Source organism: Pygocentrus nattereri, chromosome 13 (genome assembly GCF_015220715.1).
Source record: "Pygocentrus nattereri isolate fPygNat1 chromosome 13, fPygNat1.pri, whole genome shotgun sequence".
NCBI lineage: Eukaryota > Metazoa > Chordata > Actinopteri > Characiformes > Serrasalmidae > Pygocentrus > Pygocentrus nattereri.
In genome coordinates, this window is record NC_051223.1 from 8,874,351 (window position 1) to 8,900,736 (window position 26,386).

Genomic DNA, 26,386 nt, shown 5'->3' on the forward strand with positions numbered 1-26,386 from the left:
TTTTTTTTGATTTATTTCTTTACATTGGCTACTTATTATTAATATATTGCAGTGGTGAAAACATTATTAGTATTATTAGTATTATTACATTTATTTTAAAAACATATTTGGTCATTGCTTGTGAATCGTTTTTATTGTTCTAAGGTCATTTCACTTCCCACTGAAATGTGTTGCTCTTGGACCGCAGGCCATAAGCTCATGCCTTCATCCACTGTATTTTGTGGAGCCAACAGCAAGAGGAGGCCATGTGAGCATTAAAACATTTATTTATTTATTTCACTGCAGCTCCACTAAGCCAGTCAAATACTGGTTTATATATTATACTATGTATTTTGAGCAGTTCTGGTCCTTTACAGCAGTAACCTTAACAACAAACCACTCACTGCGCCTGTAGATTCCTTCTACATCACTGAGCTGCAGATAAGCTCTATGTGGAAACATTGCAAGGTTCACAGGAAGTCCCGTTCAACAGATGGAAACGTCTTCCATTGTGTTATGTCACCATCTATTGGCTGTGGGTGCTGCAGTTCTAAAACGCCAACACTGAAAAATAATCTATGAATGCTAATATATTCCATTGTCATAAGAAAATAATGTATATCTACACCAACCAGCCATAACATTAAGACCACCTCCTCGTTTCTCTGCTCATTGTCCATTTGATCAGCTCCACTTACTGTATAGGTGCACTTTGTAGTTCTACAGTTACAGACTGTAGTCCATCTGTTTCTCTGATACTTTGTTACCCCCTTTTACCCTGTTCTTCAGGGGTCAGGACCCCCATGGACCCTCACAGAGCAGGTACTATTTGGGTGATGGATCATTCTCAGCACTGCAGTAACACTGACGTGATGGTGGTGTGTTAGTGTGTGTTGCGCTGGACTGAGTGGATCAGACACAGCAGTGTTGCTGGAGTTTTAAACACGGTGTCCACCCACTGTCCACTCTATTAGATACTCCTACCTTAAAGCACTCGGAATAACTCTGTTTACATTTCAAATTTTGAAAAAATGGTGGCGTTCCCCTTTAAGTGTGTCTGGCCTGACAGCGAACCGCCTCGTCGCGACTGAGTGACGCGGCATGCGGCGCCCCACGTTGCTGAGTCGGTGATTCATTGTGGAGAGAATGGCTGGAGTTTACCGACCGAGACGAGCACAAAACAACAAATTCATGGATTAACACACCGTAAAACACGTCCATACGTTACTCAAGGCGAGCTGAGCGACCATGAAGCTGCTTCATAAGGACATTGAGAAGGATAATGCGGGGTAAGGGCCAGTTTCAGTCAGAGTAAGTCACTAGCCGGCTGGCTAACTCAGCCTGTAACCCAAAACAACCATCCGGGATCAAAATCAGCCCGACTTTCATCGCTTTAAGACCAGCTCTGTTATATATTCAGTCTTGTTGTTACGTGGTTATCATAACATCCTTCATAGAGTATGAATTAAACAGTTTATTTCAGCCGTTTAATGTTAAAGTCGGTTCTGTTGACTGGCGCGCTGTTTTATCCATTAGGCTTAGGGCGAATTCCTGGTCACGCCCACTGTCATCATAGCCACGCCCCCGAGCGTCGACTGGACCACGCCCGCTGATTACACTACAGTGCTTGAGTGACGTCCTGTATAAATAAAAAATAATGCGTGCCCACGACTTGGCGTGCCACGAGATCACGCCTTACTACGTCATGGCCATGATTTAATCATCTTATTCCCACATTTTTTTTTTTTTTTTAGTTGTAAATATTTATCAAAACTGTCATGCTTCTGTGGAAGGAAGCCACAAGTCCCAGGTTTATGTGCCAAATAACAAGTCATAACCCATTTCCACGTGACCATTTTCCACCATCTCTTTATCCTTTAGAATTTGACAGGCTCTTTTACTGTGCCTTTAACAGTGATTTATGTAAATGACCTCTGTTCTGAGTGGCTGCCCTATTGTATCTCATTAAAAAAAAAAAAAAAAACAGTCTGGGCTGAATCTCTCCTTATAACTTCATCATGAAGACATCGCAAAAACAATGAGTTCAAAACAGTTTGTGCATCTTAGGTCACATGTAAGGAGTGAACGGCATGCTGTGAAACTTTCATAGTGTTTGGATACATCATCAAACTCTTATTTCAAATTGTATTGTTATTAATATAAACAAATTTATTATTATTCATTGTATAAATAGATAACAAGGGAAAAAATATTTTGTTTTACTTGGTGGTTTTTTTTTATGCCATGAGAGGTTTAAGAACCCAAATTAAGAACCTAAATTTTGACAAATGGAAGATCATTTTTATTGTTTAGATTATTATTTATTTATTATTTGCAAGAAAACACAAGGTAGGGTGAGTCCTCATCATTAAAGAAGCAAAAACACGAAGCAAAAAGAAATCTGGATGGTAGGTTCTACTACACACTTGGAAAGGGATGGGTGAAGGAGGGGGATTCAGCTGGTTGTGATCTGCAACTTCACCACTAGATGCTGCTAAATCTTACTAACTGCAGCTTTAATAAAGGGTATGTTACAGTAAGGAAGATAAGACCGTGTGTCTGTGCAGGGGGCTGCAGGAGTAGGATTGGGGGACCCAGGCCTTGGTTATGCTGGATTGATGTCTCATGCTGTTTTCTTTTAGTCAGGTGACACTGATACCTGAGGAGGCAGAGGATATGTGGCACACCTACAACTTACTGCAGGTGGGCGACAGCCTGAGAGCCTCCACCATCAGGTAATACTGCCTTCAAAGTAACATTGTCTTCAAACATTTCATTGCAGCACATGTTAAAATGATTGACCAAAAATGAAACATTATTGTTTCGAACTACATTAAGTCCGCACAGATATACTTGCGTATGTGGTTTCTGACTTACTGTCATCTGTTTGACAGAAATATGCACAACGAAAAAAAGAGAAAACTCGGTGAATAAATGAGCAAAATGGTTTATTTTGCTAATGCTAGTACGTGTTCCTAACAGGAAGGTGCAGACGGAGTCGTCCACAGGCAGCGTGGGAAGCTCGCGAGTCCGCACCACCCTGACCCTCTGCGTGGAAACCATCGACTTTGACTCGCAGGCCTGTCAGCTCAGGGTGAAAGGCACCAACATCCAAGAAAACCAGTATGTTAAGGTCAGTCATCAGCTTTACTTTACTGTTTACTTTTGTTGCTGTAATTCACAGTGCTTTAAATGTCACCTTAGATGGAGCAAGGATCAGGTGTCGTGCATCTCATGCCTAAAAAGAAGTAGAAGGTGTTTCTTAGGGGGCGTGTCAATGCATTTGATTGACAAACAGTGAAAATAAAAGACTGAGGTGATCAATAAACATTTATGAAATGGCATACATGATAATAAAGAGAAAATGTAGATAGTAATTATTATATAACAATACACAAAAAGCGAGAATGCAGAAAAAATAATGAGTAATAAGAAACATTTCATGCGAATCAATAGTTTGCAAAGTAATCTATCCTCAGCTATTAGCCTCTTCCACTCCACCGTAACCAAGTAGCATAAGGGTGCGCCGCTAAAGTTAACATCAGCAAACCTAGCTGACTAGTAATGTGACGCTGATGGCTGAATCTGTAAAATGTAACAATGTGTCCTACCTGTCATACAAGCATGTCCATATAAATACTATAGTGTAGTGACTTGTTTGATGTTAAATATTCCTTACTTGAAGTAGGACTGAAGGATTTAGGAAAAAGAAGGCCAAGAAGACCAGAATATCCACTTTTTCTAGCCTGAGGCTTGGCCCCTGAATGTACACTACAGCCAGTTGTGGTTGTGAAATATCCTACTTACGTTTTTTAATGCTGGTAACATTTTCTGATGAGGAGATATAGACAAGGCTGACTTCTTATTCGCCAGCTTCTTATTGTCTCGTTCCACCTTAAATTAGTGCAGTAATTACATTACGGAACTTAAAGGCCATCACACAGCAGACAAGTTTTCAGCATCACTCATCACGCTTGCTATCCGTTTACTATCTCTCCACAGACTGGTTGTTTTTGAGCTGAAAAGGGCTCGGATAGTAACGTTAGCTACCTGTTTATATGCACTATGGTAGGATGCTTCAGCAAGGCAGCACAATTTGTCAGAGCAAGGCTTTCGTAATATGGTGAATACAGTGGAGCCACATTACAGCATACCCTACCAGATACCCACTTATACCTCAAACAGAGTTATGTGTGTTTGTGGTCCTATTTTGATATAATATTCTGCATCAGATCCTTTTCACCTCCTTCTTTCATCCTCTTTTCATCTTCTCATCTCTTTCTTCAGATGGGGGCCTATCACACTATTGAACTGGAGCTTAATAGGAAGTTCACTCTAGCCAAAAAAGTCTGGGACAGTGTGGTGTTGGACAGAATCGGTAAATAATCTGTCTATTCGTTCTATTTCCTGTCTATCTCATGAAGCACGTTCAATTTGGACTGGGTTCCTGACTAAGATTCAGATGCAACCTGGTTAACTCGTTTTAACAGCTTTCTCTGTTAAGCCAGGTTTAGATACTCAAGCTGAGCAATGAAAGTGTGACATTTATGATGAACAGAACATCACGTGAAACATGAGGCTTATTTTTCAAAGAAGGAAGAAATATATAAATATGTAGAAGGTAAAGTGTTCATAATAGAAAAGAGCTTTATTGGTATGACTGTAAGGTGCAGGTGTAAGGTGATGACTGGAGTGCAGCCATCAGTTTTATTAATGGATGGATGGAATCCACAATTATTTCTATTAGTTAAGTAGATATTTAATGTAATATCTATAATAAGCAATTAATAATAACATTGTTATTGTTTAATAGGTATATACAATTTGTTATACATGTAAACAGTTGTGTTCTGAATTAATTCATGTTGATAAGTTTGTTTTATTACCAGTGTACAAAACTTCAAAAGTCAGGAAAATTTGTTTATTTAATTTTCAGTCAAGCAGCCATTAAGTATATCTTACTCATTTTTCTGGAGACATTTCTGAGATTAGATGCAAGATATAAGTCAAATAAAAATAAGTGGGGGAAAAAATCCAGATCTGGAGGTTTAAAAGCGACAGAGAAAATATGTCTCCTAACAACCACCTGGAAGACCCCAAACCTGCCCCCATCAGATAAACACCACTTAAAGCTTTCATCTTTGAGAGAGAGGAGAAAATCCACAGGTGTTTCTGTCCATCCTTCCACTGTGAGTGGACCACTCAGTGCTATGGGTCTGAAAGGATGTGTAGCTGTTGAAGAAGACCCTCACTCTTTTGTTGTTGTTGAGATTGTGGTCAAAGCAATCCAAATTTATGGATACTAGTAACGATAGAATCATACATTCAGCAATGCATTGAGCAGATATCATAATTTTTCCACCCAGCTGACCTCTAACCTCTCCTTGGCGCACAGAGCAGGCATGTGACCCCGCCCAGAAAGCAGACGTGGCTGCAGTGGTGATGCAGGAGGGCCTGGCCAACCTGGTGCTGGTGACCCCTGCCATGACTCTGCTGAGGGCCAAAGTGGAGGTCACTATTCCCCGCAAGAGGAAAGGCAGCTGTGCCCAACACGAGAAGGTGAAACTGACCTCCTTCATCAGCAGTGAAATAATGAAATACCAAGCTTTTACAGTGGACATTTTCCTTTATTAGTGAGTTACTAAGGAAACTGCCGATCCTGTAAAGTGTTAAAGGCCTTGATGCATTTTCTTGTGCATAGTTAAATGGTTGAAATGTAAACAGCATCATTCAGAGTGGTTTGGTGTGAACTTGAAGAAGCTTACTGAGTCAGAATTGTTCACAGTGGTGGTGATAGGAACCAGACATCCACCTCTAAAAGCTCCCTCACAGAAAGTTATTACATTAAATGATTACAAATGTCTGAGACACTGTTTTACTAAAGTTTACAGGTAAGAATTCTGCTTAAACCATGTAATTTTAAAGGCAATTAATGGCGGAGGGTTCTATGTGGGGCATCTTGAGGTAAAATAGTCCCCAAAGAAAATTTAGCATTTTAACATCATCAGCATCACATATAAAAAATCAAGACACATATGGATTCACTGCTCATTTTGGTAAGTCAATACATTTTTAAAATTTATTTATAAATAATAACCTGACCCCTGGTTCCATTCTCGGCCACTGTAAAGACATCTAAGTTGGCAAGTCTCAAGGACTGAATTGTTACAAAAATGTAAAAAATCAGTGGAATTCCCATTTATATAATCTTATAATATTCTTACAGCAATGCCATTTATGTGATTGGCCTAGAGCTCTGGAATCACCAAATGAAAGTACTTTGAAATCAAATGTTTATTTTTATCGATTTTGATTCAAATTCTGTCTTGGCTTCTGCTCAGTGGCTGCTGGGATAGGCTCTAGTTCCCTCCGCGACCCAGGAAGATAAGCAGCTTAGAAAGTGTGTGTGTTTGTAATTCTACACATCTGCTTGCTCAGTTCTTTTTTTATAATGAAGAAGTTGTGAATCTTCTGCTCCAAGTTAAACTTAAAGTTGGCAACTTGAATTTTAGTTATGTAATGTGTACAGACTCCAACAAACTGTCACCTTTTCTCTTTCAGGCGCTGGAGCGATTCTACGAGGCTGTGATGCAGGGTATTCTCAGACACTTCAATTTTGAAGGTGAGATTCTTCATTCATTACACGACAACATGTAAATGATGGCAGTCGGCAGAGATTTCACAGCAAGGTCCTGGGTTCGATTCCCTGGCCGGGCAACCAGGCCTCCTTTCTGTGTGGAGTTGCATGTTCTCACACCTGCAGTCAGGCCAACTGGAGATGCTAAATGCCTATTTAATGCATTTTAAGTCAATTTGATAGAAATTAGTTCAATGAGAGATAGAAGTGCTGAGAGTGACATTCACAAACTTTTTGTTAGCGCTTTTGTGTTTAAACAATGCAAAAATGTAAAACTTGGCTCCTGTATTATCTTGTGTTTCTCCTCTCTCTCAGTGGTCAAGTGCATCCTGGTGGCCAGTCCAGGCTTCGTTAAGGACCAGTTCATGACCTACCTCTTTAAAGAGGCAGTGAGGCAAGACTGCAAAGTGCTGCTGGAGAACAGACCTAAATTCATGCTAGTGCACTCCTCTTCTGGACACAAGTATTCTCTCAAAGGTTTGGATGAAAGAAATCTTTCTATCTTTCTCTTTGTCACTTTCTATTTCTATTCCTCTTTAAATGTGGGAAATGTAAGTACTTCTCACTGACCACTTTATGAGACCATTCTCATTCCCATTTTTCAGATAACTCTCCTTCACTATACTGTTTGAAGAAAACTTATGTCACAGTGAATATTCATTTAAGAAGAACTTATTGTTGTGGTTTTATCTGTATTTGTCATGTGGTGTTACCATTGCATAGGTCAGTCCTTCAGAATAGTTTGATGTGAAATGGCCCCTTAGTTCCAGTGAAAGGAATTCTTAATGCTTCAGCACCATGGGGTTTGAACAATTTCATGCTCCCAAATTTGTGGCAACAGTTTGGGGACGTCCCCTTCCTGTTCCAACATGACTGCACAGCAGTGCACAAAGCAAGGTCCATAAAGACATGGATGAGCGAGTTTGGTGTGGAAGAACTTGACTGGCCTGCACAGAGTCCTGACCTCAACCCGATAGAACACCTTTGGGATGAATTGGAGCGGAGACTGTGAGCCAGGCCTTCTCGTCCAGCATCAGTGTCTGACCTCACAAATGTGCTTCTGGAAGAACGGTCAAAAATTTCCATAAACACACTCCTAACCCTTGTGGAAAGCTTTCCCAGAAGAGTTGAAGCTGTTATAGCTGCAAAGGGTGGGCCAACATCATATTAAACCCTATGGATTAAGAATGGGATCTCACTCAAGTTCATATGTGTTTAAAGGCAGATGACCAAATACTTTTGCAAATATAGTGGATGTATATGTAGAAGTTTGCACACCCCAGTTGAATTGCATGTTTTGTTGATTCTCTAAGGGAAAATTAGTTAGCAAACCCACTAACAGGGAAAAAGCTTAAATGTGACACTTTCTTGCAAATTTCAGTTTAACATAGTCCCCCCCCCCCAATAAGTGTAAAATGTGCCATAACTTTTACACAGGTTACTTTATATGCCTTTTTTGTTTGTTTATTTATTTGTTTTCCAACATTTTAAATTCACCAAATAAACAGTAATTGTACATTAAAATGTACAGAAGTGTGTTCTTTGTAGACGATGTGTCAAAATCTTATTATAACTTACAAAATCAACAAAAACGTGTAACTTGGCCAGGGCCGATGTGGCCATTTTACTGTTTGTATGACAGCAGCAAAACATTTTGTGCAAAACTGAAAGTATATTCCATTAAAAGTCCAACTGAAGGCAGCTAAAAAAATCCTTACTGTTAATGTTCGCTACTTTTTCCTAACTTTAACTTAGAAGATCAACAAAACATCATTTAAGCAGAGTTTAGGTTTTCAACTACAGCTTCTCACTGTACACCTGCAAGGTAGAGCTGAAGGGAGGAGATTCTAATAAAGTGGATGGGAAGTGTACATTTGAAGATGCTTCACAGCTCATTTTTAAATGTTGAATATTGCTTCTACAGAGATCCTGTCTGACCCAGCGGTAACAAGTCGTCTCTCCGACACAAAGGTGACATACCTGACCACATTATTCAGCTCCTGTTATTTAAAGCACAACATAATTTCAACACTAAATCACTGATCGTGTCTCCAGGCTGCAGGGGAGGTCAAGGCTTTAGAGGATTTCTACAAGATGCTGCAGCACGAACCTGACAGAGCCTTTTACGGGTTAGTGAGGAATTTTAATATTTGTTATTATTAGCAGTAGTATTTGTATTATTTTCCTCTTGAAAAGTATGGACGACCTAAAAAAAGAGAAATATTTTCCTTGAACAGACTTGCACATGTGGAAAAGGCCAGTGAAGCTTTAGCCATCGACATTTTGCTGATCAGTGACAAATTGTTCAGGTGAGTAATGTAGTGTAAATCAAATATACTGTACATCTGATTTGGCAACCAGTGCATAGTATTAAAGTGTGACATAAGGAATAAATAAGTCTGGGGTGTCCAAAGTTCAGCCAGAGGACCAAACATGGCCCGCGGACAGGTTTTATTTGGCCCCTGCCTTCTGTTTAAGAGTGTGTTATAACATATTAACTGTTTAAAGTTGAACAAAAACTTTGTTTATTCTATTCTTCTCGTTAAACAGGTTTGCTGCATTTACTTAATATGTAAAGAACATTATCTAACAAACCTGAAAAATGTAGATTAGTGTTTTGTTTTTCTAGCAAATAATTTAACAAGTTAACGCTCCGGGCAATCAAAAAATAAAAGAAGCCTTGTGCATCTTTTATATAGTGATAGGAAACACAGTAGCTCACAGGAAACTCAGATTCGGTGCGCTGATATTTTGAAAACTATTGTGAATAACATGTTGGCCCCAAGATATTCTGCCACAGTATGACTTGGCCTGGCCCTCTTTGGAAAAAAGTTTGGACACCCCTGAACCAAGTAGCTCAGTGCAGGATGTGCCAGGTGGATGTCTGCCAGCTCTGTTGGATTCTGTGGTTGTATTTTGACAGTGTTATTTTTGTTTGCTTTTCCTCTTTGTATTAGACATCAAGACATAGCCACCCGGAACCGCTACGTCCGGCTTGTGGACAATGTGAAGGACAACGGAGGGGCCGTCAGGTATAACGTCATTCTGTCACACTTATGTAAAGCTTAATTTTGTCTACAAGGATATGTAAACACACACCTACACAGAGACTTTGTACCAAATATCCACTATATTCACTGCACTTCAGTACTGTTTTTAATTGTGAATCTTTTTCTTTACTGCCGGCTGGTTTATTCTGTGTTTTCTGTTTTGCTTTTTTTTTAAAGGATATTCTCAAGCTTGCACGTGTCTGGAGAACGTAAGTTTCTGCTCAGAGAGTTTGGCACCAGGGTTGTTATTAAAGATGATCTGATATGAAAGCTGTCAGAACTGATCAAAGCATATTTTAGTGTATTGATGTTGGTTGTATTAGGCTTGATCTAATTTTAGCCCTTTGCTAAAGGTACTTTAACACATTACGCTACATTCACTATGTTTAATTGATGTAACCATTACTAACAAATTGGCCCAAAATGGCAAGACTAAGGTTTACAAAAGAACACAAAAAAAGCCAGATTAATATTGGAAACACATTCCCAGGTCAGATTAAACTATGTCTTCAAAGAGGGGGGCAATTATTTATTATCGCCCACCCCTAATTCTTCGATGTTATGAAGCTAAGTCAGATATTCACCAGCATCTTGTTCAAATTTTCCTGTTCCACCTTAAATGGTGCCAGAATGTAATTGCTGCACCATTTAAGGTGGAACAGGAAATTTAGCTAGCTAGCCATGGAGACAGTATATTACTAGTGATTTGTTTTTTTTTTTAATTCTTGCTATGAAGAAAAGAATCATAATACATTGAAATGAGATTAAACTAAGATAATACAGTGATCATCATAATTTTAGCAGAGAAAATTCTCACGTTTGTGGGTTTCTTTGGTCACTTGTCCAGCCATCTTGCCAGTATTGTTTTTTTTCTCATAACACTGTTTGGAGTGTGCATCTGGGACATGTAGCTCTAACAGTTGACCCTACCCCTCTATCTCAACAAAAATTGGGACACCCTACACCTAATCACGAGTGCATAAAACGGAGGAGTAAGGGCTTAGTGGTAGGGGCAAGGGCTAAAATGGTATTGGGCCTAATTGCAATTTGTCTGGATCAAATAGGGTTCAGCATGTTTCGTGTGAATCTGGCCAAGAGCATCACAGTGACTGGATAGTGCCAACCATGAAACATGGTGGAGGTAGTGTGTTAATATGAGGTTGTTCAGCAAGTGACTTTTTATAGATAATAAGCATAATGAATGCACCAAAATACAGAATGAAAAGGTGATTCCTGCTCTAAAGATGCGTGACAGGAAACAGGACAGGGATCCTAAACACTCTGCAAAAAGCACACAAGAGTTTTGTAGAAGACGAGTGAAAAGCATCACCTGGCCAAGTATTTCCTCTAGAAAGTCCTATAGAACATTTTTGAGGAATCGTAAAATTTAAAGTGGAGGAGAGCAATCCCTTCAGCAAAGAAGATATGAAAAGAATCATCTGTGGAGAACTGCAGAATGTTTCTCTACAGATTTGGTATATAAAATTTTAATTTAAAAATGGTTGACGAAGGCCGACATGTCAGTCAAGCGAACCGAAACTAAATACCGGACGTTTGTGATATTCCGCCCGAACATTTTTTTAAGTCTCAAAAATAATATACGTTAATTAAATTCATTATTTTCAAAAGCTGAGCCGCATCAGAGGGATCATAGAGCCGCGGGTTGCCGACCCCTGGCCTCGTGATCTGACCATAGGATCTGACACTTCTCTTGATCTGACATGCGCAGGTTTCACTGTAACCAACACCAAGGCCTAGCCTACTAGCGATTAAGCCAGTCAGAAACAGGGCAGGCGGGACTTGCTTTGACCAAACAAATTGATAGATTCAGTAGGAAATCCCGGGAAATACACGTGCTAATTTTTTTCCACTGTCCATGTGAAACGTATAAACTGAGTATTTAAAATACTTAAAATATTTAAAATAAATGGTGCATAGTTTGCTATTATATTTTTAAAAGAAATGAATGTGTCCTTGTTCATGTCATTTAGTCAATGGTTAGGCTACTAATCAATTCCTAGTTTACTTTGGAGTATTGTTATTGCCACCTGCTGACCGTTCTTGGTATGGCTGTAGTATCTGTAGTCTCCTATGCTATAGAAGCAATAAGGTATGGATTCCTGAACAGGCCAGCTAGTCCCAAGAGTTCTGGTAATCTGCACAAGCTTCTGAAATATAGGCTTATATTGGGTTTGTTTATCTCACGTCTGAATGTTGTTTCAACAAAATTCAACACAATCTATCATTGAAGGGACTAATTCAAAAGCAAAAATTCTGACAGTAATGAAGATCAGGGTTATACATAGACATATATATGTGTTAAATGTGTCGTATACATAGCACCCCCACCCTGCTCACCTCCCGAGCAGAGAAAAAAAGTTCAGGCTCAGGAAATTTTCCCACTATCACCCCTGAATAGGGTTGTCCTCACCTTTGTTGAATACTGTGCGTAGTCTAAAAAACAAGATAGGTGGGTGTCATGGTGTGCGTTTTCTTGCCCACATTGGGAATTGGGCAAAAAAAAAAAAAACTAATCTGGATGTCCCGAGTCATTGAACATCAGACATTTTTCTGGCTTTCCATTCAGTACAATGAGACTAAACATGGAAATTTCTCTCCCTCTCAGAACTGAATCAGCTTAGTGGTGTGGCGGCCATCCTGCGATTCCCCATTGCTGACCTCTCAGAGGCCGAGGAGGAGGACAGCAGTTCTGATGATGAGTGACCACTGTAAACCTGCTTTTTACAGGCAGCAGACACGTAGAGAACCATCTTGCGCTGAAAACAATACCAATTGTAACATCACAAAGGGTTTATACAGCCTTTTCACCATTACAACATAAGTACCGTGCCTTTAACACCCATAATTGTAATATTGGTTATTAGTTAGGGGCCCAAGCACCATTTGCCTACATGATGGGCTGATATATCAGTGGGTACCACCACCACACTGTGCATGCATGCAGTAGTTTTTCAAGAAAGTCATCAGTGGTATCATACGTGATCCAAGAAATACCATTACATCACAGTGATTCTGCAAGATGTTCTAGGACATGGACATTCGTGCACTTGCTTGTGGATTAAGGATGGTCTGTGATGAACCGTCTTGCAACACACACAGCAAAAACACAGAACGATACAAAAAAAACATGAGACAACATTATCATTATCAGGGGGCTGTTGATCTTCTAGACTTTTTGAGTGCCAAATAAGAAAGAAATGGCACTAATAATTATATTCACCAATTTAATTTTGAAATGTAGCCTTCTTTTCAATCTGAGTGTACATAATATTACATTACGTTCAATAAAACAGCTGCAGAGTTTCAATCATGTATGTGCTGCATTTTATTTATTTTTTGCTGTGTTGTCATATTATTCAAACAACAAAAGCAATAGAGGTGACAAATATACTTCTTTTTATTGCACTGATGAAACTGAATTACAGCTTGCGTGAACAGCTTATCTGGAAAAGCTGGTGAGCAGTGCTTGTGTTTTTAATTACTTTAAAATGACATCAGACTCGAAAACGTTGTTCACGTGTCCTCATTACAGAAGGCCGAGGTGAAGACGTTGTGTTCTGAGACACATAAGCTGGAAGTCCGTCCCACCACTGTCGTTTAAAGATCAGAGCATAAACTTTGTCTCCTCTGCAGACCCGTTTCTGCTCCTCCATGTTGAATGTTATAAACTTTCACTGTGATGCGATGCACATGCAGAACGGACTTAAACTTTCCGATAGGGAATGCAATCAGATACAGGTGTTTACACGGATATTATTCTTCAATTTAACAGATTATTTACAGTATTTCCCACCTCGTTAAATCAGACAGAAACTGTATTCAGAATGGCCTCAATTGAATTAGTCTATTCTGACTGAGACATGTTTGACTACCAAGAATAAATGCGTGTGGCTTATCAGGATACAATCCAGATATTGGGCACTTGAAGTGACCAGGTGTAAACAGCATTTAAGTACTCATTCTGCATTATTCGGGAGATATTTCCGAGGAGTTTAGATACAAGATAATCCACTTTTATTAGGAAGAGGAAAGTTCAAGGGACAATAACTGAAAAGAAACAGGAGTTTCCAAAACATGAGTTCAAAAAATTATTAAAAGGGAAAATGAGACCCCTAACAAATGCTGCAGCTTTTCTCAGAACAATGGACTGTCCATCCTAGAGTCCAGTCCTCAGCATCATACGTGTTTGAGCTTACTTGGTTCATGAGAAACATAAAAGATTAAACCAACTTCTAAGACTGAACTTTGGAGGTAAGTCTGCAAGTTTTTTTGAGAAACTGAAAGTGAGTCTCCTGAAAAGAATGCAAGCTGTAATAAAGGTAAGAAGTGGACACACTTGTACTAAAAATTTTGAAATAAATTTTGTTGTTGAGGCTTCTGTGTAACTCTTGGTTAAATGTATATTTTCTCCTTTTTTCCTGACACTGAAAAATGAATAATTGCATTTTATGGCTCTTTTGACTGGAAATTAAATAAATAAAAGGGTGTTCTAACTACCTAATGGAAACAAACTGTTTTTGGCTTGCTATGGGGAACATATAAGATGTGTTTTCTTTGAGGAACAGTCCAAATTTACCTGAAATTGGACAGAAACACAAAAATAAAACAAAGATTATTTTTTATTGAAATGGACTAAGTGAAATGGTAGATGATGTACCTAAAGCTTATAACTGTTAGTTAAACAGGTAAACAATCTGCATAATACATATATAAAATAATAGCTTTTAAAAATATATGTAAATACATAAATTACAATCTTGTAAAAATGATGATGAACTTGATTTAGATGTTCAAGTATTGTCAGGAAATGACCCATTCAAATATAGAGAGAATATCACGGCAAAAATCCAATATCTTCAACAAATCTGAGATCTGTAAAATCTTAATATCCAAAAATCTGGGAATACTCAATGTCCAGATATTTAAAAGTCAGCTAAAATCAGTACTGATGAATTACTGAATTCTTAATTTTGCCCCTTTTGTCTGTTACTACTTCAGACAGTGTTTTGCCCCAGCATCCACATCTGGAACTGTTGGTTTCAATCATGAAGGCCTGGCTGAAAACCCCAGTGCCTATCAAGTGTTTCATTAAGATTTGTTGAAGGCATTCATTGTAAAACAGAATTGCTCACTTGAGGCAAACTGTTAATTCAAGGGCTACTGTTGTGAAGCTTAAAAGGTTTGAAATATCTAATTCACACAATTTCCCCCTAAAGCCAGCTGCAATTGATGAACCAAGACATGTTTGACATAGTGTTGTGGTAAACTGAGAATGTCTGTGCTGTCGCCCTGCTGCTGCCACGCACTCACTCAGGTTTGTTGACAGTGGGAAGGAGGAGAGCTGACATCTCAGGGAGCCCTCATGTCTTTGTTAACTTCTGGCTCAACATGTTTAGTTAGCAAACTTCATTGGGGCAAGAGTGAAAACTATAAAAAAAGGGTAAAAATATTCTTTGAAGATATAAAAGGATGGGGCTCAAAATTTGTTGCATATTACCCCATAAGGAAGTTCCCTTTTATTTTACTCCACAGGACACTGGTACTGCCTTAACCAGGCCAAGTCCTCCATCATCCCCCAGTGCAAATACATGATGGACAAGACCACCATCATGTGCATAATCTGATGGCTGTTGAGCCAGTAGTCAAAGCTGCCTGGACTGAAGCGCTCTGGCACACGAGAGATGTTCACGAGTCCTCCAAGCAGTGCCAGTGAATCCATGGTCAGGTAGAGACGTAGTGAGTCAGGGCTTCCTGTCCCTCCACCAGTCCAGCGCAGGATGAAGAGAAAAAAACGGAACAGGGCCTGCCATGCGAAGGAGCGCAAGCGCCGGACATTACTCCTTGCCGTCACTGCACAGTGGATACCGTGGCAGGAGACGAGGAGATAAGCCATCATGGCGGCCCTCCGAAAAGATGGGTAGCAGAGTAGGGTAATGTGAACTATCGGCAGAGCACCTGCAGGTGGACAAATGAAGAAATCGAGTGGGGTCATAAGATATAGCTCCTTTCTTTAATTGTGGATCTGTGTTTCTTAACTCCTCCCCCTGAGAATCAGAGGAAAAGATGCAAAAATAAGGCTATGTTCACATTACAAGCCTCATTGCTCAAATCCATTTTTTTAGCTGAAATCCGATCTCTCTGACATGATGGTTCACACTCGTTTAGGTCAGTGATTCAAAGCCATCATTAATGTGAACGAACCAGCGTCCTGAAATGACCCTCCTGCCTACATCCTACTCAGTAATGTCACGTGAATGAATCACGTGCATCATCAGCACAAACTAACGAGCTTCGCTGAGAAGATAATTGACTCTGATCAGCCCTCAGCTTCATTATTAGAGCCAGGCGAAGGAGAAAAAGGGTAGATGAGCTGCTTTTCCACCGTTTACAGGCTTTAAAGTCTGTTCATCGCTGCTGCCATGATAACGCTGAAAGATGGTCACGTGCAGTAGAGAAACACATGAATTCCGATCTGAGCGTCACATTGAGGTCGCACAGCCACGAATCGGATACGTATCTGATCTTGGACCACATATGAAAATGGCTCAGGTCGGATTTGAAAAGATCAGATTTGCGTGTCCACACAGCCCTGAAACATCAGATCACATTAGGGTAAAAAATAATTGGATTTGTGCTGCTTTAGCCTGATAATGTGAACGTAGCCTAAGATCTGAAGATGGAAGAATCAAGGCCAGACTTTTTTTGCTCAATGACATGTCCATGTCCTTGGTCACTTTCAAGGGATGTCATGTTCTGATGACTTATCGCACAGGTGCCAGTCAGAACCAGAACAATATTTGTTTTCCCTACATCTTACACTCCAATAACTCTGCTACAAACTGTCTGCAGTAACAACACCCCATATCACTTCAATGTAAATGGATGAGGCTAAACTGCCATAGACTGTATCTGTAAAAACTACTTGGATATCAAAACAGGCTGTTTTGGCAGCTGAGTATCCATTTATGAACTATATGGACAGTGCAGTGAATAACACGTTTAGAAATTTTAACAGTGTTTAAATAGTATATCAAACTTTTATTCTAAAGAAAGAACTTGGTTATCCATAATAAGACCTTTTTAAAAAATAAAGGCCTTACCCAGTGTGTTGACAAGGCAGACACCAAGCATGTCGAAGGAAAGCAGGGCATCGTAGATGTGGACACCTCCTTCGTGGTTCATGAAGATGTGGTAGAAGACGGAGCCCACTGTGGGTGAGAGGCAGGCCAGGTAGTGGACTAAACAGAGCCACCATTCATCCACCTCTGACCAGGGGATGCTCAGGGGCAAGAGCAGCAGGAAGCCTACAAATGGTATACCTGATGGGATGGGGTAAAAGTAAGAGAGAAGTAAATAGGGATAAAGAAGGAACATTTCTAGCAGCATTCTAAAAGACTTCTTTTAGAAGCCCATTGTCTACCTCTGTTGAGAAGCTATTTTACAAAGCAGGGTTTCTCACTGAACTGAATGCTTTAAGCCCAAAGTAAGGATGGTCCACTGGAAACATCCCTCATGCACTGTTAAGTAGCGCAACTGTCTTAGCATTGACCATATTATCATGGCCATCTGTGACGAGTGCAAGAGAGCACCATCGCCCATGCTCTGCCTGGCTTGATAGGATGGCCCTCCCTCTCCCCCTTCGCTCAATGCAGTGTTAACGCAGGTGTCTATTATCTAACAGTTAGCATTCCCCTTCAAGTGCATTGAGCTCACCAATGATGTACATGCTAGCATTCACCCTCCCAGCTTGGTAGTATTGTATGGTGGAGGGAGACCTTATTAGCAGAGGGAATTGGACATGACTAGACTGAGGGAAATTGGTTAACCACCACCTCCCAAAAGAACAAAAGGAAATGTTTTCTATCCTATAATGGAGTGTCTTGAGATAAAGTTATCTGGCCATGAAGGAGCAAGCCAAGTGCCATTGTCCAGGCCAAGGTAACTGACCACCAAATCCTTGGAACCTGGGTAATTTTTAATGTATCCCATGATACATCAAATACTTTTTGCTGCAGAATGGAAATACAGCTTGGTGAAGTTTGTTGCATGATATAATCAATGTTGCCTGCCAATCAAAGCTCACATCACCTAATCAAGAATATTACTAGTAGGTGGTGACTGGTTTGATATTCTCAGCACATTTTGACTGATTTTTCTGAGGTTTATCAAAATCTTATGTTTTCAATTCACAAGAATACATATGGAGTAAGCAATACACATTTTGCTTGGCTTCATTTTGCCTACACATTTAATCCCAATTCCTTGTTTTATGCTTAATTTCATTCTGTTTATTTAGTTCCTTTGCTGTTGCTCAGTCAGTTAGCCGATAGATGCAGAATGTACTAAGAAGATCCGCTGCCATTCTATAGGAAGCTCAGTACTGCAGGCGTCTTGGACCTGATACATTTTTACTGACATCGTTTTTGCACTTGAGTCATAATTTTATTGAAGGATCACTTTTACTGGGCAACTTGTCCACCATTCTGCCATTCACATATCCTGCTGAGCGCTTGCATGTGGAATCTTCAAGATCTTAATCCTGCTAATGTTCTTAAGGAAACCCACAGAGGCCACCGAGGATACTATGTCAGCCCAAGGTTGGCATGGTGGATGCCCATCTCCAGTGGTGTCCAGCCTCACAGCATGGCTTTGCAAAGTGGCAAGAAATGAACAACAAACCAAAACCAAATGAGATGTTGACCCAGAGCAGTGCATGTCCTTGTACCTCATTATTGTAGCATCCTTTAACGGGTCGAGGATTCCCACACATTGCAGATTAGAGCTAATCTGGCCTAATCCAATTACGTACACCAGTGGAGCATGCATTTACAAGTGTTCTTGAGAGAAAGTAGACCCATTTGGAGGTTTGCAGGGGCATACATTTATAGGATTTGACCTCTAGGGTAACCTATTGCCCTTGTGTAAGGGCAATCCTGTATCCAACCTTATGCATCAAGAAGAAGCAGGACACATAGTCCATCTAATTGATGAAGGCTTGGCCAAGCAGATGATGATCTATAGTGTCTCTTACCGTGTGTGTAGATGTTCCCAGATTCATTGTGCAGGTAGAAGAGACTCTGAAGGCATCCTCTGGAGGTGGACACTGGACGGTAACCACTCAAGACATACTTGTTGAACTGCAGGTGAGGCGGGGAACTGTGGAAATCAATAAGTTTTAACTCCTTATAAGGCGCCATGGTTGCGCCGTGGCATCTACTCGGCACCTAAGATGTGCAGGATAATCTCTCCAATGCTGCAGGATATAGTCGAACCATTTTTGTCCAGCAAGGCTCAGTGCACTGTAAGCTGTAGATGAAGTGCTGTACTTCCAGCAGCAGCCCACTTGTTGAGCTGTGCAGTGGAATAAATGGCTCCACCCACTCTGTGGTGTGAACTGCACGACCACGCCCATTTATAACAGTGCAAAGCCATTGGCCGCACCCACTCTGTGGTGTGAAATACACTCTTAAGGTTTTTTCTTTAAGAACTTGTGGTTCCCTAAAGAAACAATTGAAAAACAGATTTGTAAATGTGAAGAACCTTTAAAAGTTTAGAGAACTGCCACATAATATAAAGGTTCTACACCAATTTAAGGGTTCTTCCTAGAACAATTACATTATGCGGAGGTTCTTTCAACTTTAAAAAGATTCTTACACGCACACATTTGATTTATTTAGTTCTCTGAAGAACCATGTCTGTCATGTCTTTTAAAGGTATAAAGAATCTTTAAATAATATGTAAAGGTTCTATGTCAGTGAAAAGCATGATCACGCCCACTCTAACCTGTCCAATTCACAATGGACATGCCCACTTTATTGCGTGGACATATGGTGTGCAACCATTGGCCCCACCTCCTTTTTGGTGTGCAACCAAATTGTTCCACCCACTTTTTCATGAGCAAGTAATGGTCCCTCCCACTTCGTGGTGTGTCACCAAATGTCCCACACATTTTACGGTGCATGATAATTGGCTTGGAACCACTTCATGGTGTGCAAGGCCCACTTAGGGTTCCCAAAATCCAATCTGAGTGGTCAGCTAATTTTCTGTTCTGCCCTCGAATGAGATCTCTACAAAGCTGTAAATGTATGCTAGCAAGGCTAGAAAAGAAAACAAGCTTAAAAGAAAACAACAGAAAAAAGACTTAAGCAAGAGTAGATTTCAGTGTTTCCCCCATCTTTTTATTAAAAAATGGACATTGCCTAAAAATCAGTCAGACAACAAAGTTCTTTCCCATGCTAAATAAATTGTTATGAACTTAGCTACATAACAGAACACAAAAAAGAACATGCAGGGACAGGACAGAGAAATATAACGGTTTCAGTTTCATCACAGAGCCCAAGAAAATAATAACAATGAAAGGTTTGTGGGAACGAAACAAAGAAATCAAGCATGAGTATTTCATAAAAAAACAACTTTATGTTATTTATACTATACAGTACACGCAGCATCTTTTCCTGAATAGGGAAAATGGGATATAAAATTTATTCTATATAGGAAATTTGGTGGGGGAAAATTAAAACATACAGGTGAAAAACATGAAACTAGAATATGATAAATATACAGCAATTACTACAAAAATCAACAGAGTAAAAAATAATAAGATACACACTTATTCAGATACACTCCACTCTTCTGTATCATCCTGGAAAAAAGAGAGCAAATTATGAGAAATAGAATTTTGATAGAATTGTTTAAGGACACCATGTACATATAAAGATGATAGAGTGTGTATAATAATAAGACAACTCTTGATACTACCACTATTTTTAACAACAGCAACATTAATAATAATAATAATAATAATAATAATAATAAGCTACCTTGATATCCATTCCCAAGGAATCCTTTTAGATCATATTTGCCTTCCGTTCCTCCTAAAGAGAGCAAATATTTGATACATTTAAGTAATGTAAGTGTAGATATTGTATAACAATCACTAAAAAGCCTGTGAATTGATACAAAACACAATTAATTCAGCTGTTTATCTTAAATACATAAAAAGATATTCATCAAAATAAATGTGATCAGTGAAAAAAGGCTGTGCTAAATGAAGCAGAATTATTTTTGGCCAGAAAAGAACAGCATCTATCAGCATAATAAAATTCAAATGTATTTTATTTGTATGGGGAATGAGGAATGATTTTGAGGAACCTGTGCATAAAAGTACCTCAAAACAATGAACGGTTTTGAATTTATGTAGGTTAATATAGAAGTCTCTCATTATTTACTGTAGGAAGCGTAGTAACAACAGTTTATTAAAACTAACCCTGCCATGTGGAGGCTGTTAATCTTGTGAGCTCTCACTGAGGGTCATTCTCATGCAATTCTTTTGACTTACTATCTCAAAATGATGCCCTATTTCCTTTTTTCCGTTTTTTATTTAGTATCTCAAGATAATGGCAAACTACATAACAATTTTTCAATTAGTATCTCAAAATTACTTATTTCTTCAAATATTAGATTTAGTATCTCAAAAGTAATGACAAACTACATCAAAAGTTTTGACTTAGTATCTCAAAGTAATGACTTATTTTTTTGGCTTAGCATCTGAAAATAATGGCAAACTACATAAAACCTTTTGACTTAGAAGATCAATATGACACATTTCCTCAAATATTAGACTTAATATTTCAAAATAATGATTTGTTCAAATTTTGGTGTAGTATCTTAAAATAATGGCAAACTACATTAAATCTGTTCAGTTAGTCTCTCAAAATGATGACTAATTTCCTCAAGTTTATGACTTGGTCTCTGAAATCTCAAAATAATGGCAAACTACATCAAAAATATATCTGATAATATGTGACTTTGTGACTTTGCATCTCAAAAGAATGACTTATTTCCTCAGAATGATTACTTATTTCTTCAAAATAATGACTTATTTCCTCAAAATAATGACTTATTTCCTGATTTCTTTCAATGTAGTATCTCAAAATAATGACCTATTTCCTCAAATATTTGATTTAGTATCTCAAAATATTGGCACATGTCAATTTTTTTTCATTTAATATGACAAAACAATAACATTTTTCCTCAAATGTTTTGACTAAATATCTCAAAATAATGACTTATTACATCAAAGTAATTATTTATTTTCTGCCTAAATAGATACTTCATTCTTATTTGTGTATTCAGTGTATTTTTAAAAGTCACAGTGAAATAATCAAGTCAAATTGTGTCAAAAGTTGATTTCCTTATTCAGTGAATTGTTTGTACAGGAAATTATATTTACACCCCTATGGGAAATGATGAATGAGCATGAGTGGGGAGAAAGCACACAGTCAAAGAGGTAAACAAAAAGCATCACTACAAAGCATAAAACACAAAGATACAGACAAAGACAAGACGAAAGCTCAGCAAAAACTCAGCCTGCATAGCAAATGTCAATTTTTTTTCATTTAATATGACAAAACAATAACATTTTTCCTCAAATGTTTTGACTAAATATCTCAAAATAATGACTTATTACATCAAAGTAATTATTTATTTTCATAATTTATTGACTTTTCTTGAAATAATGCCTTACTTTTTTGAATCATAGTAAACATAGTAAAGCATTATATTAAGACACTAAACCAAAATGATAAGAAAGTCATTATTTTGACATAGTAAGTCATTTCAAGATAAATTTAAATGTGGAGATAATATATCAACATTAATTATTTATCAAAAAAAAGTAGTCAAACATTTGAGAAAACAAACAATTTCCACACAGTGTCAGTCATTAATTCTAGATAATAAGTCATTGGTTTTAGATCTTGTGGTGCTACTGTTTACTCCGCTTTAGGCTGTGCCAAGTCTCCTTGTACAACGTTTCACTCAACTCTCAAAAGCAACAATACAGAACGTCTGTTTTGATGGCTTATCAACTCAACCAACAAACACTTTGAAAAGCAGCCAGTCATGTTTGGACATTTGAAAGCAAATAAAAGCAAGGCAAAAAGCCAGAAACTCTTGGGTAGAAATTTTTGGGTGGTGGACCAGTCTCATCCTAGCCTGACACTGATGTCAACACAGAAACACAGAAACTGACCAATGAAGAATGGGGGACGCTGGCTGATAAACTGGGGAACAACAGATAGACAGTGATGGTCACGTTATTCTCTCTCAGGTTAGAATACCTGTCCAGGACTTGCCCTGTGGATGAAGGTGGACTTTGAGCTTCTGCTGAATGTGGATCTGCTGGGGCGTCACCGGCTGCAGCATGAGAGAAGGAAGCTGGGGGCTGGGTGGTTCGGCTTGAGGTGGCCCTAGCGAGGAGGGCCCAGTTTCAGGCAGCGCAGCTGTGACCAGCGGGAGGGAGGCAGAGCCAGCCAAGGCAGGGGAGGGGCCAGCGGTGGGGGCAGCAGGAAAAGAGATGGCTGAAGAAGAAAGGAATGGGCTGAATGGAAGAATTTAGGGGGGTAAACTCGTGCATCGCAGTGCACCAAGTGTATCAACTGCATCGTTATAAATGTTATCATCAGTTATAATTGACTAAATGTGGACTCTTTTTGACAAAATAAAAGTTTCAGGCCTTTTTCCATGTAAAAAGGCTGTGTTGTTTGCATACTCTATATTCCACCACTGCCTAAATAGATACTTCATTCTTATTTGTGTATTCAGTGTATTTTTAAAAGTCACAGTGAAATAATCAAGTCAAATTGTGTCAAAAGTTGATTTCCTTATTCAGTGAATTGTTTCCTACAGAATTATAATCTGTAAAAAGATATTTACATCTCTACAGGAAATGATATTTACACCCCTATGGGAAATGATGAATGAGCATGAGTGGGGAGAAAGCACACAGTCAAAGAGGTAAACAAAAAGCAACACTACAAAGCATAAAACACAAAGATACAGACAAAGACAAGACGAAAGCTCAGCAAAAACTCAGCCTGCATAGCAGTTTTTTTTCCAACCTCAGCGACATATGTATATATATATATATATTCGCCCAGTACTGTGTATATATATATATATATATATACAGTACTATGCGAATGTTTTAGGCATCTAAGCAAATTTTTGAGTTTATCACAATATACATTCGAATAAAGTCATATTCATAATTCAAATAAGCATAAAAACAATAAAAATCAACAAGAATTTCTTGGGTCCATATTTTTCCTTGACACCTTCACAGCCGCCACAGAGACTTGTTAATATCATCAATGACATCATGAGCACAATTTACTGAAGCACTGATTGGTCAAACCAGGAGCTGCTTTTTAACTACATATAATACTGGGCTTCCTCGAGGAGAGGCTTGGAAATGGTTAAACAAATAGACAAACACACTAACATCCAGAAAATCACTATTTATTATTTACATATAATCATTATTCATTAATATTCTATACATTTTGTTTATTCAAATGGGTGCCTAAGACATTTGCACAATACTGTAAATATATATATATATATATATATATATATATATATATATATATATATATATATATATATATATATATATATGTATATATATATATGTATGTATGTATGTATGTATGTGTGTGTGTGTGTGTGTGTGAGTGTGCACCCATTCTAAAAGTACAGCGTGAGTGAAAAAGTGCGTTTTTCTTCATTTACCTTCTGGTTGGATTCCTCCACTGATGTAACTGCCTGTTCCTATGGGAAAGTTAAGAATATATAAATATGTACATACATACTTTGGTCCATGTAATGTTTAGAGTGGACTGAAAAAATATTTTAAAAACCTGTTATTCTGCTGTTTTTATATTCTTTTAAAAAATATATTTCATAAAACCTGTTATATCCATACACACCCACTGGCCATTACACAACTTTGTATCTACACACTGCCCATTTTATCAGCTCTACTGACTATACAAGAGCACTTTGTAGTTCTACAGTTACAGACTGTAGTCCATCTGTTTCTCTGATATTATTACCCTGTTCTTCAGTGGTCAGGACCCCTATGGACCCCCACAGAGCAGCATCTTGTGACCAGTGATGAAGGACTAGAGGATGACCAACACAAACCGTGCAGCAGCAGATGAGCTATCGTCTCTGACTTTACATCTACAAGGTGGATTGACAAGGTAGGAGTGTCTAATAGAGAGGACAGTGAGCGGACACAGTGTTTAAAAACTCCAGCAGCACTGCTGTGTCTGATCCACTCGTACCAGCACAACACACACTAACACACCACCACCACATCAGTGTTACTGCAGTGCTGAGAATGACCCCCCATTCAAATAGTACCTGCTCTGTGGGGGTCCTGACCACTGAAGAACAGGGTAAAAGCGGGCTAACAAAGTATAATTTATATCCAAGGTCCAAATTATGTCCAAAATACACAAATATGGATAAGAATGAAACTGTAGCTTATTAATATAAGACACCATTCTTTTTTACAGCCAGTGCTACAATTTATGACTTTTACCATAGGACTAACATTCAATAATCTGGATATTAGGGTTTCAGACAAAGGTGTGTATACTGTGTGTACCTGCAGATTTGGCATCTCCTTCTCCAAATCCATGTACCAGGGCAGCATCAGGCTGAGGTGGGATCTCTCCTTCTCCTGAATAGATCACATATGAACATTTAAAGGGGAATTCCATTGATTTTGTAAAATCTCAACACAGTTCAGTCATTGAGATGTGGATAAAGTCATTCAGAGTGGTTTAATGTTGAATTGGAAACAGTAGAGAAAATTACTGAGTCTTTACAGTGGTGGTGATGGGAACCAGGGGTCGCCATGACTACAACACCTATAGTCATTTTATTTGCCGTCTAAAACCACCAGTGAAGCCACACCAGTCTTCTGAGTTTTTATATGTAATATGTGTAATTATGAGTTTTATTAGGAGATATTTTGGCTTACAATGCCCTGCATGCACCTCTCCACCACAAATATTAAAGAAATATATGTTTAGGTGTATGTAAAGGCATCATGCAGCGTGTTCATAACTATTTTTTATTGTACATTATATTAGTTTTTCAAGGGGTGACATTTAAAAGCATGAAACAACACAATTCCATGCACATGTTAATATCCAATTAAATATCCCTTCACACATCTTACAACCCATACCGCTCCTTTTTTTAGTCTTTAAAAGTTCTTTTTGGCCCTCTCTGGAGTTTAAATAAATACATGCAAGATTTACAAGATTTAAAAAACAATAAAAAATCAAGCTTGTCAGGGAAAATGGAGAGTGTAACAGAAAAGGTCATATTTTCTATGACATATATTTTACTGACCATGTAATTATTTCCTGTAGTAACTTTCTGTGAGGGAGCTTTTAGAGGTGGATGTCTGGTTCCCATCACCACCACTGTGAACTATGACTGTAAGTTTCTCTCCAGACCACTCTGAATGACTCTGTTTACATCTTAACTATTTAATCTCCTAGAAACATAAAAATGGATGGATATAAATTTATATTATTGTAATTTGTATTGGTAGAATGAACTGCCTGTCACATGATTAAAAGGTACTATGACTGCTAACCGAACTGGTCCACAGACTTCATCCCATCAATCTCAGGACCAGGAGGCAGGGCTTCATAAGGCAGAGCTGCACAGACAGGATGAAAGGGCAGTGAAAGATTACGGCACATCATTCATGGCATGAAATACCCAAATAAAACTCCTTCCTACCACTTTAGTTACAGATGAACTGCAGCTTCAAACTGACTCCTCTTTATAGCTATACAATGTACTTGTGTCCAATTTTGGAGATAACAGT

The 26,386-nt window shown here is 38.6% G+C and overlaps 3 protein-coding genes across 4 annotated transcripts in view; 1 reads left to right on the forward strand and 2 right to left on the reverse strand.

Moving 5' to 3' along the window:
- Positions 1-1,072: 1,072 nt before the first annotated feature.
- On the forward strand, positions 1,073-12,997 carry pelo (pelota mRNA surveillance and ribosome rescue factor). The gene is made up of 13 exons (XM_017686330.2): positions 1,073-1,268; positions 2,622-2,714; positions 2,962-3,112; positions 4,267-4,357; positions 5,375-5,538; positions 6,541-6,601; positions 6,932-7,093; positions 8,541-8,587; positions 8,672-8,745; positions 8,854-8,925; positions 9,574-9,648; positions 9,844-9,875; positions 12,293-12,997. The coding sequence occupies exons 1-13, from the start codon at positions 1,228-1,230 to the stop codon at positions 12,388-12,390; spliced, it is 1,161 nt and encodes a 386-aa protein (XP_017541819.1). The 5' UTR covers positions 1,073-1,227; the 3' UTR covers positions 12,391-12,997.
- A 1,099-nt stretch (positions 12,998-14,096) lies between these two features.
- LOC108413688 (progestin and adipoQ receptor family member 4) lies at positions 14,097-19,035 on the reverse strand. Of its 2 annotated transcripts, XR_005131291.1 has the most exons (4): positions 18,719-19,035; positions 16,788-17,006; positions 14,998-15,642; positions 14,097-14,263 (listed from the first exon to the last, which is right to left on the reverse strand). XR_005131291.1 is itself a non-coding variant. In XM_017686328.2 (3 exons), the coding sequence occupies exons 1-3, from the start codon at positions 18,882-18,884 to the stop codon at positions 15,209-15,211; spliced, it is 819 nt and encodes a 272-aa protein (XP_017541817.1). In that variant the 5' UTR covers positions 18,885-19,035; the 3' UTR covers positions 14,456-15,208. The 2 variants fall into 2 exon arrangements, 1 of the variants encoding a protein (XP_017541817.1); XM_017686328.2 differs by lacking the exon at positions 14,097-14,263 and having other exon boundaries at positions 14,456-15,642.
- A 1,256-nt stretch (positions 19,036-20,291) lies between these two features.
- Positions 20,292-26,386, reverse strand: part of cmn (calymmin) — a 42,812-nt gene continuing 36,717 nt past the window's right edge. Inside the window, exons 30-35 of the mRNA XM_037544276.1 lie at positions 26,150-26,215; positions 25,145-25,219; positions 24,262-24,300; positions 22,809-23,048; positions 20,508-20,561; positions 20,292-20,329 (exon numbers count right to left, since the gene is read on the reverse strand). Of these exons, the coding sequence (XP_037400173.1) occupies positions 20,325-20,329; positions 20,508-20,561; positions 22,809-23,048; positions 24,262-24,300; positions 25,145-25,219; positions 26,150-26,215 (479 nt within the window). The 3' untranslated portion in view covers positions 20,292-20,324. The remainder of the gene's footprint in view (positions 20,330-20,507; positions 20,562-22,808; positions 23,049-24,261; positions 24,301-25,144; positions 25,220-26,149; positions 26,216-26,386) is intronic.